Source organism: Podarcis bocagei (assembly GCF_964188305.1).
Source record: "Podarcis bocagei genome assembly, chromosome: 13".
NCBI classification, from domain to species: Eukaryota; Metazoa; Chordata; class Lepidosauria; order Squamata; family Lacertidae; genus Podarcis; species Podarcis bocagei.
The window spans coordinates 16,237,037-16,253,250 of record NC_138138.1 but is presented as its reverse complement, the minus strand read 5'-3'; the positions used below and the strand labels follow the sequence as shown (position 1 = coordinate 16,253,250).

The 16,214-nt window shown below is 42.8% G+C and overlaps 1 protein-coding gene across 6 annotated transcripts in view; it reads right to left on the bottom strand.

The window, feature by feature from the left end:
* NSF (N-ethylmaleimide sensitive factor, vesicle fusing ATPase) overlaps positions 1-16,214 on the bottom strand; it is a 104,522-nt gene that overhangs the window by 69,847 nt on the left and 18,461 nt on the right. For all 6 annotated transcript variants that reach the window (XM_081166337.1, XM_081166339.1, XM_081166338.1 and 3 more), the window contains exons 2-4: positions 9,794-9,879; positions 5,460-5,559; positions 2,522-2,561 (exon numbers count right to left, since the gene is read on the bottom strand). In XM_081166337.1, coding sequence (XP_081022463.1) covers positions 2,522-2,561; positions 5,460-5,559; positions 9,794-9,879 — 226 coding nt within the window. The remainder of the gene's footprint in view (positions 1-2,521; positions 2,562-5,459; positions 5,560-9,793; positions 9,880-16,214) is intronic.

Genomic DNA, 16,214 nt, shown 5'->3' with positions numbered 1-16,214 from the left:
CATTTTATACTCAACTTCCTTCAGTAATGTTTTATTTTGAAATCTTTAAGATAATATTTTAGTCACCTGTTAATTATGTTGCTTTGAATGTATACTTTATACAGCCGTACCTCGGAAGTCGAACGCCTTGGGAGTCGAACGTTTTGGCTCCCGAATGCCACAAACATGGAAGTGAGCGTTCCAGTTTGCGAACGTTCTTTGGAAGCCGAATGTCCGACGTAGGTTCCGTGGGGTTCTGATTGGCTGCAGGAGCTTCCTGTAGCCAATCAGAAGCCGCACCTTGGTTTCCGAACGTTTTGGAAGTTGAATGGACTTCCGGAACGGTTTCCATTCGACTTCCGAGGTACAACTGTATTCGACTTTATTTTGGTACAGTACCGTTTTATTCTGGATTGTTTTATTTGATGTTTTTAATGTGTTGTAAAGTGCTTTGAGATTTTGTCTTAAAAATATAAAGCGGTATAGAAATGATAATAATAATAATCATCATCATCATCATCATCAGGAGCAGGAAACTCTCCTTGATCTTCTGGGTACTCCTTAAGCTAAGCAGAAGCTCTGGTGCCTCCATAAGGGAAGGAACAAGGAGCAAAATTTCCAAAGTAAGCAGAAATCAAAGCATAATGAGCAACAGGGGTTATATATATTTTTCAAAAGCGCCTAAGCCGTTAACTTTGAATTAGATTTCATGGTTGGTGACTATTAAGAGAGTGAAAACCACGAAATCAATATATCAGGCTGTTTCAGAGACAAAATGAACTAGTCTCATGGTCAATCCATTTTGGGTTTTGTTTTTAAGTCCGTCTAATTTTTGCAATTTCCCCCATAATATTGCGACAACAAAATAAAGCAGACGGGAGCCCTGGTTGCCTCCGCTAGAGAAGAAAAAAGAGGCACCCTGGTTTCTGTTTCTTGGGGACACTGAAGGGTGAGAGAAACAAAAATTTGACATTCATGCATCTACTTGATATATGCTTCAGCCCTCGGAAGCATAACGCCACCTCCATAATGCACACATGTTGTAAGCATCCAATTGGTAGGGGACAGTTTCCACGCTGCCTACAGGGAATTTGCTTCCTGGCACAAACCTCCAGAAAGAAACCTCTAAGTGGAAAGAGAATACAGTCATTACGCCTATGTGAGTAGTTCCCCGGCCTTCTCCCGCTCTTAGCAAAAATGATAAACATTGCAAGTTGGGACCGATCTTCCGTTTCTCGTTACAAGTTCCAATTATTGGAGATGCATCGCAATGCCAATGGGGGTGAATGAGAATTAAGAGCCACACCAAAGATGCAGCTGATGTAATTACTGCTTTAAGGCATCCTTAATGACGGCACAGCTTTGTCTAAAACACCAGTATACAATGCCCAGTAGTGCTGCTAGTTTCATATTGCTGGGCAATGTACAAATGTACTTTTACGGCACAATGCAGGGTTAGCCACAGCTTCCTGCTTCTTTAATATCCTATTTATATCCCCTGCCCATTCCCAGAATTATACCAACTGCAACCTAGGTTTCCATTAACTTGTTTTGCCAGCAGCTTGGACAGCGCATGGCAATATCACTATTAACAGCGCACCTTTTAGAACAGGGGTCAGAAACCATTTTCAGCTGTGGGCTGGTCCACCGTCCCTCGGACCATGTGGTGGGCTGGACTATATTTTGAAGATAAAAATGAACGAATTCCTATGCCCCACAAATAACCCAGAGATGCATTTTAAATGAAAGCACACATTCTACTCATGTGAAAACACCAGGCAGGCCCCACAAATAACCCAGAGATGCATTTTAAATAAAAAGACACATTCTACTCATGTAAAAACACCAGGCAGGCCCCACAAACCCAGAGATGCATTTTAAATAAAAGGACACATTCTACTCATGTGAAAACACCAGGCAGGCCCCACAAACCCAGAGATGCATTTTAAATAAAAGGACACATTCTACTCATGTAAAAACACCAGGCAGGCCCCACAAACCCAGAGATGCATTTTAAATAAAAGGACACATTCTACTCATGTAAAAACACCAGACAGGCCCCACAAATAACCCAGAGGTGCATTTTTGGAGATTGGAGCTGAGGGAAGTTGGGGGGTCGTTTTATGGGGGGAATTAAGGATGATATGTTTTAAGATAATATGTTTTGTTCAAATTCCTAATAAAATTTATTTTATTTTATTTTTTTAAAGAGAGGGCGATTGGGCTGCACCCGGCCCACGGACCTTAGGTTGCCGACCCCTGTTTTAGGAGATAAGGGACAGGAGAGGGGGAAGGTTTGACAACTGTCGCCAGGGCTCCCGAACGATTGAAAACTGGAAGTGACTGTTCGGGTTTCCAAACGTTCTTTGGGAAGTCAAATGTCCAACAGGGCTTTCAATTGGCTGCAGGAGCTTCCTGCAGCCAATTGGAAGCCGTGCTTTGGTTTTCGAACGTTTCAGAAGTTGAACAGACTTCTGGAATGGATTCCGTTCAACTTCCAAGGTACGACTGTACTATAAACAAACTTACAGGAAACACTTACCATCAATGTCTTGCCCGATGGAAAGTCCAGCCCATTTTCTCTGAAAGAAAACAAAAAGATATATAGATATAGATATAGATGATATAGATATAGATAGGAACTAGAAAAAAACATCTCTTCGTCACAACTAAAAACAAAATTTCAAAGTGGGGGGAAGGATATGCAATTTTTCACAAGCATGCTACAAGTCATATCCTCAATAAGACTTCATGACACTCGTGTGACTATAGCCTATATGAGAGTCCGGACAGCATGGTGGCCAAAAGTTTGAGCTAATGTCAAGAAGTCGCTGTCACAGCTCTTTACTTTGACAACCATCTCCCAAATGCCCCACCCTACATGCAACCGGGGGGGGGGGGTGACACCACTGGCCTACCATTCAAGGTTGTTGTTTGGACAAACAAAAAGATAATGTGATGTGTTTTGAATACGCTAAAGTGCCAGTGGAAGACAGGCATGCCTGGCATGCTCTGGTCCATGGGGTCACGAAGAGTCGGACACGACTAAACAACAACAACAACAACAAAGTGCCATATAAAAGCTAGGTATTATATGCAGGTCCCCTACCTTTTGAAGGCAGCCCTGTTTAGGGAGGTTTTTAATTTTTGATGCATTACTGTATTTTCATATTTTGTTGAAAGCTGCCCAGAGTGGCTTGCCAAGGAAGCAAGTAGGTCTCAAGCAATTTCGTAGCCACATTTGTTCAACTAGGTTTGCGAATCCATAGCACGGATTATGCTATTGCATTGTTGCACTGACCACCAAACCCCTATCATATTCTGTTTATTGTTGTTTAGTGGCTTAGCCATGTCCGACTCTTCGTGACCCCATGGACCAGAGCACGCCAGGCACTCCTGTCTTCCACTGCCTCCCACAGCTTGATCAAACTCATGCTGGTAGCTTTGAGAACACTGCCCAACCATCTCATCCTCTGTTCTTCTTGTGCCCTCCATCTTTCCCAACATCAGGGTCTTTTCCAGGGAGTCTTCTCTTCATTCTGTTTAAAGCACTGCTAATTAACTTTAAAGTGAACTCTGTCCTTATCGTTCAACTTGTTCTCGCCTCAAACTCTGCATTCCTGCTTTCTGAACCAGAAAGTTCCACTTCCGTTTCTGAGCTGTGTGGATTTTTTGCCAGCAGCTCCCAACATTTGAAATGGGGAGATCCAATCTGTTCAATGCCACCCACTTTAAGAAGGTGTCTCAAAACCTACTTGTTTCAGTTAGCACTTGCCAACGCAATCTATATATTTAGCCTCCTCTCCAGGTTTTTTCTTCCTCTCTGTTGATTGCTTTGATTACAGGCATAAGCTTGTGAACAGGATCTCACTTTTAATTTTTTGCAAAATGCCTAGCTGTATTAGAAACTTAGTAGTTTTATTCACTTCCAGTAGCACATTAGAGACCAATTAAGTTAGTTATTGGTATGACTTTTCGTGTGCATGCACACTTCTTCCGATATCTTCAGATATCTTAGTTGGTCTCTAAGGTGCTACTGGAAGGAATTTTTTTTTTCGACTACGGCAAAACAACATGGCTACCTACCTATAACTAGTTTTCTTCAGATTGCTATTTAGCCTGACCCATCTAAACCTTTTGATTAGTAACATGATCTCCTCACAGTGGTTCTGCAGAGTTATCTTTATCTTCCCCACTTCTCAAGGCTGGGGAACAGAGGTTTCCATAACACCTCCAGATGAGTCAGAGACAGAAACAAAGATTTGCAGCCCGGTCTCCCAAGCAAGCACCCTTACATAGTTGTTGAATTAAAAAAAGAAAAAACAGAGAGAAAATCCTCTTTTGCAATTCACAGCCCTGTAGGCTATTCCCCCTTTGCTGTTTTGTTGAAAGAGGAGAGGAAAAATCTCACCCAGCAGTTCACTCCCCAAGCTAGGCTGCACTTGATTCACAGGTTCAAAGTGTTTGCTGACACTGCAGGAGGTTCAGGGAAGCCAAGGAGATTAATCACACACTGCAAAGTGTTGCTGCTAAATATCCAGCGATACATTTGACAGATTTCTTCTGCGTGGAGATTTGCAAGTACTGTACCAGATCACTGGGAGATTATTTAGCAGCAGCACTGCTTTCCCAGGGAAGCTATAACCCTCCGTTCCACATTGCTTATGCTTAAGAGGGCTGAAGCCATGGCAGGGGATCCAAGCAAAATAATAATAATAATAATAATGATGATGATGATGATGATGATGATGATGATGTATTATTGATACCCTGCCCACTCTGGGCGGCTCCCAACAGAATACTAAAAACACGATAAAAGATCAAACATTAAAAAACTTCCCTAAACAAGCCTGCTTTTCTAAAAGTCAGGTAGTTGTTTATTTCCTTGACATCTGACGGGAGGGCGTTCCACTACTGAGAAGGCCCTCTGCCTGGTTCCCTGGAACCTCACTTCTCGCAGTGAGGGAACCACCAGAAGGCCCTTGGCGCTGGACCTCAGTGTCCAGGCTGAACAATGGGGGTGGAGACGCTCCTTCAGGTATACTGGGCTGAGGCCGTTTAGGGCTTTCAGGGTCAGCACCAACACTTTGAATTGTGCTCAGAAATATACTGGGAGCCAATGTAGGTCTTTCAGGACTAGTGTTATGTGGTCTCGGAGCAGCTGGCTGATGGGATACATCACATGACAGTAGCCATCCTTTCTGAGGAATGAGATGAGAGATACTTCACAGCTCTCTACTCTCAAGCAATCTTGCTTTCCACATAACTTTCCTGTAAATTAAATTGTCTTGCCACATCAGACCAAAAGGTGCTCCCCAACAGTGACTGACCAGAGGTCCCTGGGAAGCCAACTTTAATACACAAACTTTGCATTTTTGTGGGGTTTTTTTTAAAAAAAAAACCACAAAAAAACCATAGCTTTTAGTATGAAGTTCCATTTCACTCTTGGCCAATCAAGCAATAAACAGTCAAAAACATACCTGCGGTAAACTGAAGGCGATGGTGCCTGGGACAACGGAGGAGTAAGTTCTTAGCGTAAAAATGTATTTGTGGTTCGGGGAGGTCTTCACAACTACATGCCTGCAAGGGGGAAGAGAAATGGAAATTTTATTTACAACATAACATAACCCCCCCCCCCACTACAGAAATCCACCCTCATTAAACGTGAACATAACATACAATGAGCATAACATACAACAATACAAACAACCAAATAAAAGACTTCCTTTATCCTGTATCTGACCTCCTTATTTACTTCTTATAAGCTGTTTCCTTTATGAATAATTAAGATTTTTCTAATTATAACTTAAATATCCACAAAGTCTCCTGCAGACATTAATCGAAACAATTCCAGGTATGTATTTTAGGGCACTGTTTTGTGAAGTACCGTATTTTTCGCTCTATAGGGCACACCTGACCATAGCGCGCACCTAGTTTTCAGAGGGGGAAATCAAGGGGGAAAATATGATCCCCCCCCCCCGAGCTCTGCGAGCAGCGAAATGGAAGAGAAATGGACAAGGATTGCTACACCCCATGCAGAAAGTTCTAGCCTCAATCTTTGGCATCTCCCAGGTAGTGCTGGGAGAGAACACTGCCTGAAACCATGATAAGTCAGTCAATGTAGACAATATCGAGCTGGCTGGGCCGACAGTCTGATTCAGTATAAATCAGAGAATAAAAGACCCTCAGAGAACATGTTCTTCAAGCCACAGCTATATAGCTCTTCACGTGCAGATTTTGGCTGTCAAGAAGAGCAACTGGGGTCAGCCGAGACCTGGGAGAAGAGATAGTGGAAGAGGACTGGAAGAAATTTAAGGATTATTTGCAAAAGTATTGTAAATTGTATGAATGTTAGAATGATGCAGGATATAAAGATAATATGGCATTAGTGACTTAGCCAAAAGGAGTATGAAAACAATTGAACTATAAGAACAAAGGTGAAACTTGAATAATATTATGTCAAGCTTAAATATTTGATAACAAAGGGAAAAATTGGAGACATAATAGTTGAAACGTACAATTTAAAATAAATCTTGAGAGAAGGTGAAGCATTGCTGAACAAGATTTTGTAAATGGGAACACAGAAAAGGGAGATGTGAGGGAGTCAGAAAAGAGGCTTATGGAAATTTTATTCATGAAACTGAACTATTTTTCATGTCTTTTATATGATTTTTTATCCTTTGTCTTTTTTTTGTATGTCTTTTTTCGTTTTTTTCTTTTGGTCTATGTGACTGATGGTGATGGTGTTTTTTCTTTTTTGGGTTGTGTATGTGAATGGTGTTTTATTGTTTAAATTCTTAATAAATATTTTATTTTTTAAAAAAAGAGCAACTGGGGTCAGTTCTGGCCGCCTTGCCCTTGATAAAAGAGCAATCCCTTGTGGGAAGGGCTCTTCCCATCAGATCTAGCAGCAGAAGAAGTGATGGTGTCCAGCCCAGGAGGACAGGGCAGCTTCCTGCTACACAGTTCTGCCCTCAAGCATATGCACATTCAGGAAAGAATAAGTGAATTCCATATAGCTTACAAGGCTGGGATCCAAACTATCTGCACGGTGACTCTATTAAAATCCTTCAGAAAAGTTAGTTGTGACTAACTTAAGCCCCACTGATTTCAAGGGGAACAAAATGCAACAAACTCATGAGCACATCTCCTGTGATTTCTTTTCATGGGTCTGAGAGGGTTTCTTTTTTCTTGTTCCACCGCTTTTCCACGGTTAAACCTGCTGGTTACTGCTGAATCAGGACAAACATCTATCTGCAGAAAACCTGATCAATATCTTTTCCTTGATTCAGTAGTAAACAGCGGGTTTTAAAAGATTAAAAATTCTCAGACCCGTGACTGGAAATCACAGGACAAGTGGAATTGTGGTTGAGCCCATAATCTGTATGCAATCCACACAGGTTTCAACTTTAAGGCGTGCCTGAGCAGGTAGTTTTCTGCAGGGCAAATATCCATTTCAGGGATTTTACCAGCGTTGGTCTGCAGTATAAATGAAATGTGAATGTCAGCCTTCACGGTTGCAGAGAAAAACTGGGAACACAAAGGAAGCCGCAAACGTACATACACACGTCTCCACTGACTCATAAGGAAGAGTGCCATAAACAGTGTTCTCTCACTAATGTACAGAGAAAGCAGAGTTTCCCATCCCTTACACCGGTTACCATGGGAGCGTCCTCATCTTTTCTGCCACCACGCTCCCCCCACACGGGCCTTTCTAATCCCAAATGTGACAGGTGCTGAAGAAAAACCATCCATGTAGTCGCTACAAATGAGACTGTGATGGAGAACGATATGAATTTATCAGCACTGATGAACATACATGGTTGCACAATCGGCAATGTTACGAGGTCCCAGCTGATACCTCGCTGTCGCCACAGAAGGAGGAGTTGGGTGCTGAGCGCCCACAGTGGGGCAAGGGAGGACAGTCCCCCCCGGGGGGGTGAAACGTAACTCCCAGATTCCCAGCTTTCATTTTAAAAAACAAAGGTGTCTCTAGCTGTTGTAGAACCCGAGGTACGAGACAAAAGGTGCAAACACAATTCTTCTCATTTTAAGGTGAGAAATTAGCTAGCTCTCACCTTCCGTGTTTTACTACCCCCCCCCCATGGGGGGGAACTGCTGATGCCCATCACACTCCTTCTTGTTAGTGTAATAATAAAATTTAAGGTCTTATATATATATAATAGGTAAAGGTAAAGGGACCCCTGACCATTAAGTCCAGTCGTGGCCGATTCTGGGGTTGCGGTGCTCATCTCGCTTTATTGGCCGAGGGAGCTGGCGTACAGCTTCTGAGTCATGTGGCCAGCATGACTAAGCTGCTTCTGGCGAACCAGAGCAGCGCACGGAAACACCGTTTACCTTCCCGCTGGAGCGGTACCTATTTATCTACTTGCACTTTGATGTGCTTTCGAACTGCTAGGTTGGCACAAGCAGGGACCGAGCAACGGGAGCTCACCCCGTCGCGGGGATTCGAACCGCCGACCTTCTGATCAGCAAGTCCTAGGCTCTGTGGTTTAACCCACAGTGCCACCCACGTCCCTATATATATATATATGTTCATAAATGTACCAACCAAGCACGTACAACCCAGCACAGGAAGACCGACTTGAAACGTTTTTGACTCCCAAACTGACCAAATGTTTTCTCTGCAAGGAGGGAGGGGGTCAGGGAGCCTTCCCATTGTCTCAAGAATTGGGAAATCACCATCTCAAAGGGTGACAGACTACCAGGAAAGGCAATCAGATAAGGCATTATCAGATAACCTGGTAAACAGGAAAAACAACAACATTCAAATTTCTGTTGTAGACCACCTTTTCTGTGATGTATGTATGATATATGGAGGGGTGGTCTTGAGCTTCAGAGCAGGGAATTAAAAATGTCTATATAAGGGCAGGCACACCTCGGTTCTGGATCCTCCTCCTTTCCTGTGTGTGAGGGGACCACCCTGTTGCAACAGATCAATAAAGATCAGGCTTACTAGCTGTTTTGCTTCTCAATATTCTCGGGTTGGCCTCTGTTATTTTCTCCTACCAATTGGGAACCCACATAAGGACTCTGTATGGGCTCTTGGAAAAGGGCAGATTTTGTTTACAACATTAGACAATAAAGGACAGAGGTCTGTGAGGGGACGAGACTCATGAAATTTGCAGTGTTGTGTCCAACCATCCTCTGTGCCTCCAAGCCACATTCTCACATCAAACAGGCAGCTATAACTGGGTTAGAGGCGCCGTATGTCTCTCAGAGAATGTTTTTGGTGTGGCGTTGCCTTCTGCAAAGCAGAATCCTTCCTAACAAAAGGCGCCACCTCAAATCAACACTAGAAGAGATTGGAGTCATTCAGAGCGGTGGACCTTTAGACTAATGAAACTGCAAATGCTTAATTGTTCACTTTCTGGAAACATAAACACACAATTGCACCTGAAAGCTTTTTACTATGCCCTCTGGCTGTCAGGTTATGAGTGTTCCACTTTTATGAGCCTCAGGCTGCATTTTTCATTGGTTTATTGCTTGGAGCAGGTAATTGTTTTAGATTTATGTCATTAATTCATGAAGTGCCTTCTATTCTAGTAAGAGAAGCAATCTAAAACAACAACATTTGAATGACTGTTTTTTGGCAACATTCCACCTTTAGGGGATCGGAACCTGGGAGCAATATATTGCCCAACCAGCCCAGACAACATCCTGCAATGCTCTGGAGATGAGCTACTAAAGGCTCTAGGAAACAGTAGGTTCCTGTAAATTATTTCCCCCCAGTCACCGCAAGAAAAGGCAAATTCTCCATTAATGTGTGAGGATAATAACCACCAAAACTTACAAGCCAGACTGAAAGTCCTTTTCGTTGACCACCGCACAGTTGCTTAAGGAGAGTTCGTCCGTGGGACATCTCGCAGCTTGCATAGTCTGTGAGGGAATCAGAGAAGACGCGAGGAAAGGTCAGAGCGGCAAGACATCATAGGACATGTATATAAGACGGCTTTGCTCTCTAAGGTCCACATTTTAATTAGCCGGAGGGAAAGGGAAAGGCAAATCAGCTGCTTAGCACTTGCTTGGCATTCAGAATACTAGTACAGCGGTACCTTGATTCTCAAACTTAATCCATTCCAGGAGTCCCTTCGACTCCCGAACCAAGGTGCAGCTTCCAGTTGGCTGCAGGAGCTTCCTGCACTCAATCGGAAGCCACAGCGGAAGTTCGGCTTTCGAAAAATGTACACAAACTGGAACACTTACTTCCGGGTTTGCGGCGTTGAGGAGCCAATGTGTTTGGGAGCCAAGCCGTTTGAGTACCAAGGTACCACTGTACTCTAAAGGAACACCTCCACAGAAGAAACATGTTAGCTGTGCATGTGGGAACCTGGTTCTGAGAACACTCATGACGTAGAGGAGGAAGGAAACCAATCAGACGGAGGAAGCAAAGCTGTGTAATAATACATAATAATAATTTTATTATTTATACCCCTCCCGTCTGGCTGGGTTGTGTCGCTTTGGAACGAGACTCTCATGAATGTATGGCTTCACCATACAAGGGTCCTTGTACATTGAAAGCCAGCACATCAAGGAAGAAAAGGAAAAGGCCAAGCTTTCCTTTGACTACTGCTGCTACTACTACTATTTATTATTATTATTAATATTATTATTCAGATTTATATACCGCCCTTCATCAAGAAATCCCAGGGTGGTTCACTAGACAAAAATACAAGATAAAAGCACAAATAAATAGTTAAAACAGAAACAACGGAACAAAACAACCTCTCCTACCACAAACACGTTTTAGAGGCTGTAGAATATTAATCAGCCAAAGGCCTGGTTGAAGAGTATATTGCCCAACCTGCCCAGATAGTGGTTTTAATTAAGACATTTATCACGTCTTTCTAAAAAAAAAAAGTCCTCAAAGAATCTTGCGGCAAAAAGAATAAGCTACAAAATACAATAAACAGACCTCAACGTTAACAATTAGAGAGTTAATTTGACAGAGAGTTGAGTTTTATTCAGGGCTGGTTATTTGCCCCGTGTTACCATTTCCCCATTTTATTATGTTTTAATTATTTTATCACACACTGCCATGATATTCCTCTTGCCCATCGGTGATTTATGTGTGCTCTTACGCAGAAAACAAACAATTAAAAATCAACCAAAACTATCACAGATACAGGAGGCAGGATCGAAAGCCCATTGGCCTAATACTTTTTTTTTTTTAATAACTAAAGATGATGGTTTATGGAAAGTGGCTTTATTAGGTGTTCTACTGGAGTGGATGAAGTGAATAATGTTTATATATTTAGCGGGCAAATGAAGAGTCGTAAGTTCCTTAGCTTCTCTCTTTCAAGTGGAACAAGTCAAGAAAAGGTACCCTCATATTTTTATATTTTTTCTGAAGCTTTGTATCAGATCTCCAGACAGTGATAATTTTGTGACAGGGGTCCCCTAGAGTCCCCCAAGACACACATCCCACAAGCAGCGCTCAAAATTTGTCAGGCACCAGGCACATTTTGCAAGTGGCTATCAGCTACGTGGGACCAAATGAAGATGCCCAGCTAACATTAGGTTGCCACCTGATGTCTCCAACATCTGGAGATGCCTACCTGGGGATGCCAGGATCCTGACTGTTTTCACACACTAGCAACACATCCTGTGGAATTCTATCCGTTATATTTTATCTGAACAATCAGGATGAATTTCAGGAACCAACAAGTCGTACTGAAAAAATAAGACTTTTTTTAAAAAACCAGAAGCATTTTTACTTGGCATTATAGGTCAGGATATTAATAGGCAAGATGTTAAATTGTTTTTATATGCAACATCTTCAGCAAGAGTATTGTTAGCCCAGAAATGGAAATAAGAAGAAATTCCAACAAAAGAAGAATGGCAGACGAAATTAAAGGACTATGCAGAATTGGACAAAATGGCAGGAAGGATTCGAAACCTGCGGGACCAGAGATTTACAGAAGACTGGAAGAAGTATATGAATTATTTGAAGAGCAACTGTAATCAACAAATTACGTTAGTAGGACTACAAGACTACAAGAAGTTTTGTAAAGATAAATATACAAAGTGTTACAAAGTAGAAAAAGATAAAGATATCGGTTAAGAGTTTGAAATGTAATAGGGAAGATAAGAAATGCATACTGAGAGATTAGATTGAAAAGTTTTCAGACAGGATTTATGAAAGTCAAAAATTTGAATCGGATGTAAAAGTATGTTTAATTACTGTTGAAAATGATATGTTAAAAAACTAATAAAAAATTATATATAAATAAAAAAGGAAAAATAAGACTTTTGAGCCATCTGATCCAAAAATGGCAACTAAGCATTCTGTTTCAACAACTGTAATTTTGGTTTAAGGAGCCATTTGGTACCTAGCTTATATATCAGAGTTTCTAACACTGCCCACAAAACTGCGTTTGGGACCTGACAAATTATCACAGGTTATCCACATGCATGGTGCCTTATGTAGCTGCACAAGCCAAAATAGAGAATTTGGCGCCTCGCAAGCAGATTACGATCTAAAAATGGCTCTGAACTGCAAGCCAGGAGAGCCTCACGTCCTGACATATATTGTACATGCAAACCCTTGGCATTAATTTCCACAACACAGAGGACAAGATTAACTTGGGCACTGATCTGCCGCAAGACAAGGGAGCAAGTGTGCGCAGCAGAAATGATCTATGAGTCATCTGCAGCCTGACAGGGAGCAAAACGGGTGAACCCAAAGCAATATGAAAATCTGTGATGAGACTGAGGACGCCGGGTGCCTCAAGCTCTCTTCCAAAAAGAGAAGAGGCTAAGAACAGAGTGCCCTCAGAATTGCAGTAGGGAACATGAATAAGGGAACAATGCTAATGGCTCGTCCTGTTAGATCCGTCAGGTTCTTCAAAGAAGTGTCTCCAGATGCAGTCAGGAATCAAGAGTGTGAATCTGCCTTCTCCAAAACAATGCAATGCAGAAGGCTGCTAAGTGACGCAGTTTAGTTTAGTTTATTATTTATACCCTTCAGATTATAACTCATTACATAAAAGCTATGGTGGGCTAACCATAGATGCTTATGTTTTTAGATGCTTTTATCCTGTAGTTTTATTGGCTTCAGGTTGTATTTTTGTTTTTAATGATGCTGTTATCATTTTCAAAAGATATTGTATACGGCTTAGAGATTTAAAAATATTAAGAAGATTATAAATGCTTTTCAATCAGGGGTTATTAAACGTCTCCACCCTCTCCCACAGATCACTTGAAAATGGGTGAGGGGTCTCGGTGGACCAAATCATGATTTTTCAGCCTGTTTCAGCAATAGTGACACACCATGCTAGATGCTGCACGATTTTCTGCGATGTCTTTAATGATTTCTTTTATTCCTCATAGATGGTATCTTATTGTGTTACAATTTAAAAGCAGCCATAAAACTAAAAATCACTATGAATATTCATAGCTGTCAACCTTTCCCTTTTCTTGCGAGGAACCCTTATCGGAATAAGGGAATTTCCCTTTTAAAAAGGGAAACGTTGACAGCTATGTGAATATTCCATGTGGTTGAATATTCAACCAGAAATCCACAGACCTGCCGCAGGTCACCTGAATGAAGTCTGCAGACCACTGATGGTCTATAGACCACAGTTTGAGAACCCCAGTTTTGAATAGAGAGAAGCGTGAGACATACCTCCCATGCTGACTGGGACCACATGTACATGATGACACCTTTGTATGCCACATTCGTCTACTGCCTTCCTCCCCCCGACCTTTTCCATGCTAGCATAACCCCTCCTGGGAACTGGAGAGATGTCAGTCTCAGAAGAAGCTGTAATATGCGACTCCTCTGACTATCTCTGTCTCTCTCACACACTTAAACAAGCTTAAAATCACAGAATCGTAGAGTTAGAAGGGACCCCTAGGTATGCAGGCTGAGACCCTACCTGCCCGCAGACTGTCTCGCCAGAGTGGTGCATGCTCTAGTTATCTCCTGCTTGGACTACTGCAATGCGCTCTATGTGGGGCTACCTTTGAAGGTGACTTGGAAACTACAACTAATCCAGAATGCAGCAGTTAGACTGGTGACTGGGGGCAGCCGCCGAGACCACATAACACCGGTCTTGAAAGATCTACATTGGCTCCCAGTACATTTCCGAGCACAATTCAAAGTGTTGGTGCTGACCTTTAAAGCCCTAAAGGGCCTCGGCCCAGTATACCTGAAGGAGCGTCTCCACCCCCATCTTTCAGCCTGGACACTGAGGTCCAGCTCTGAGGGGCTTCTGGCGGTTCCCTCACTGCGAGAAGTGAGATTACAGGGAACCAGGCAGAGGGTCTTCCCGGTAGTGGCGCCCACCCTGTGGAACGCTCTCCCACCGGATGTCAAAGAGATAAACAACTACCTGACATTTAGAAGACATCTGGGGAAGTTTTTAATGTGTGACATTTTAATGTATTTTTAATCTTTGTTGGAAGCTGCCCAGGGTGGCTGGGAAATCCAGCCAGATGGGCAGGGTACAAATAAATTATTATTATTATTATTATTATTATTATTATTATTATTATTATTATTATTATTATTTTTCCTTTCTGTGCAGGAATCTCAGCTCAAGCATCCATGACAGGTGGCCATCCAACCTCTGCTTAAAAACCTCCAAGGAAGGAGAGTCCACAACCTTTCAAGGGAGACTGTTCCACTGCCAAACAGCATTTACTGTTAGAAAGCTCTTCCTGATGTTTAGTCAAACTCCCCTTAGCTTAAAGCTGTTGGTTCAAGTCCTACCTTCCACAGCAGGGGGGGAAAAGCTTGCTCCATCTTCCATGTGACAGCCCTTAAGATATTTGAAGATGGCTATCGTATCTCCTCTCAGTCTCCTCTTTTCCAGGCTAAACATACCCAGCTCCTTCAACCGTTCCTCATAAGGCTTAGCTTCTAGACCCTAGTTGACCTCCTAGTTGACCTTCTCCGCACACGTTTCAGCTTATCAACAACCTGCTTAAATTGTAGCACCCAGAATGGGACACAGTATTCCAGGTGTGGTCTGACCAAGGCATAATAGAGTGCTGCTATTGCTATCCTTGATCTGGATACAGTGGTACCTCAGGTTATGAACTTAATTCCTTCCAGAGGTCTGTTCTTAACCTGAAACCATTCTTAACCTGCGGTGCCCTTTCACTAATGGGACCTCCCACTGCTGCGCAATTTTCGTTCTCATCCTGGGGCAAAGGTTGTAACCCAAGGTACTACTTTCGGGTTAGTGGAGTTCGTAACCCAAAGTGTTTGTAACCCGAGGTACTATTACCTCTGTTGATGCAGCCTAGAATAGCATTTGCCTTTTTTTGCTGCTGCATCACACTGTTGACTCAAGTTAAGCTTGTGGTCCACCTTATCAGCCTTTAGCCAGAAAATTTGCGAAAGGAAAGGAAAAGAAAGAAAGAAAGAAAGAAAGAAAGAAAGAAAGAAAGAAAGAAGCTGATAGTCTGAGTAATCTGGAAATGTCCTAGCTCTCATGCCACCAATCACAGCACTACTACAGCTGTACAGTGGTACCTTGGGTTACAGACGCTTCAGGTTACAGACACTTCAGGTTACAGACTCCTCTAACCCAGAAATAGTACCGCAGGTTAAGAACTTTGCTTCAGGATGAGAACAGAAATTGCGTTGCAGCGGCGCAGCAGGAGGCCCCATTAGCAAAATTGGTACCTCAACTTAAGAACAGTTTCAGGTTAAGAATGGACCTCCAGAACGAATTAAGTTCTTAACCCGTGGTAAAGGTAAAGGACCCCTGACCATTAGGTCCAGTCGTGACCGACTCTGGGGTTGCGGCGCTCATCTCACTTTATTGGCCAAGGGAGCCGGCATACAGGTCATGTGGCCAGCATGACTAAGCCGCTTCTGGCAAACCAGAGCAGCGCATAGAAACGCCGTTTACCTTCCCGCCGGAGCGGTACCTATTTATCTACTTGCACGTTGACGTGCTTTCGAACTGCTAGGTTGGCAGGAGCTGGGACTGAGCAACGGGAGCTCACCCCGTCACGGGGATTCAAACCTCCAACCTCCAACCGCGTCCTCCCAACCCGAGGTACCAATGTAAAATAAATCACAATTAACCTCGCTTCTTGGCCAGGTACATGTAAAGTACAGATCTAGCAATTGCCACACGAGACTCAGAGCTTCTGAAAAATCAAGCCCGGGATCTGCAGATGCAGCCCTAAATTATGCTAAGTCACTGATGCTTTGTTTATGTTTAAATAACTGCTGAGTGGAAAAAGCACCAGGC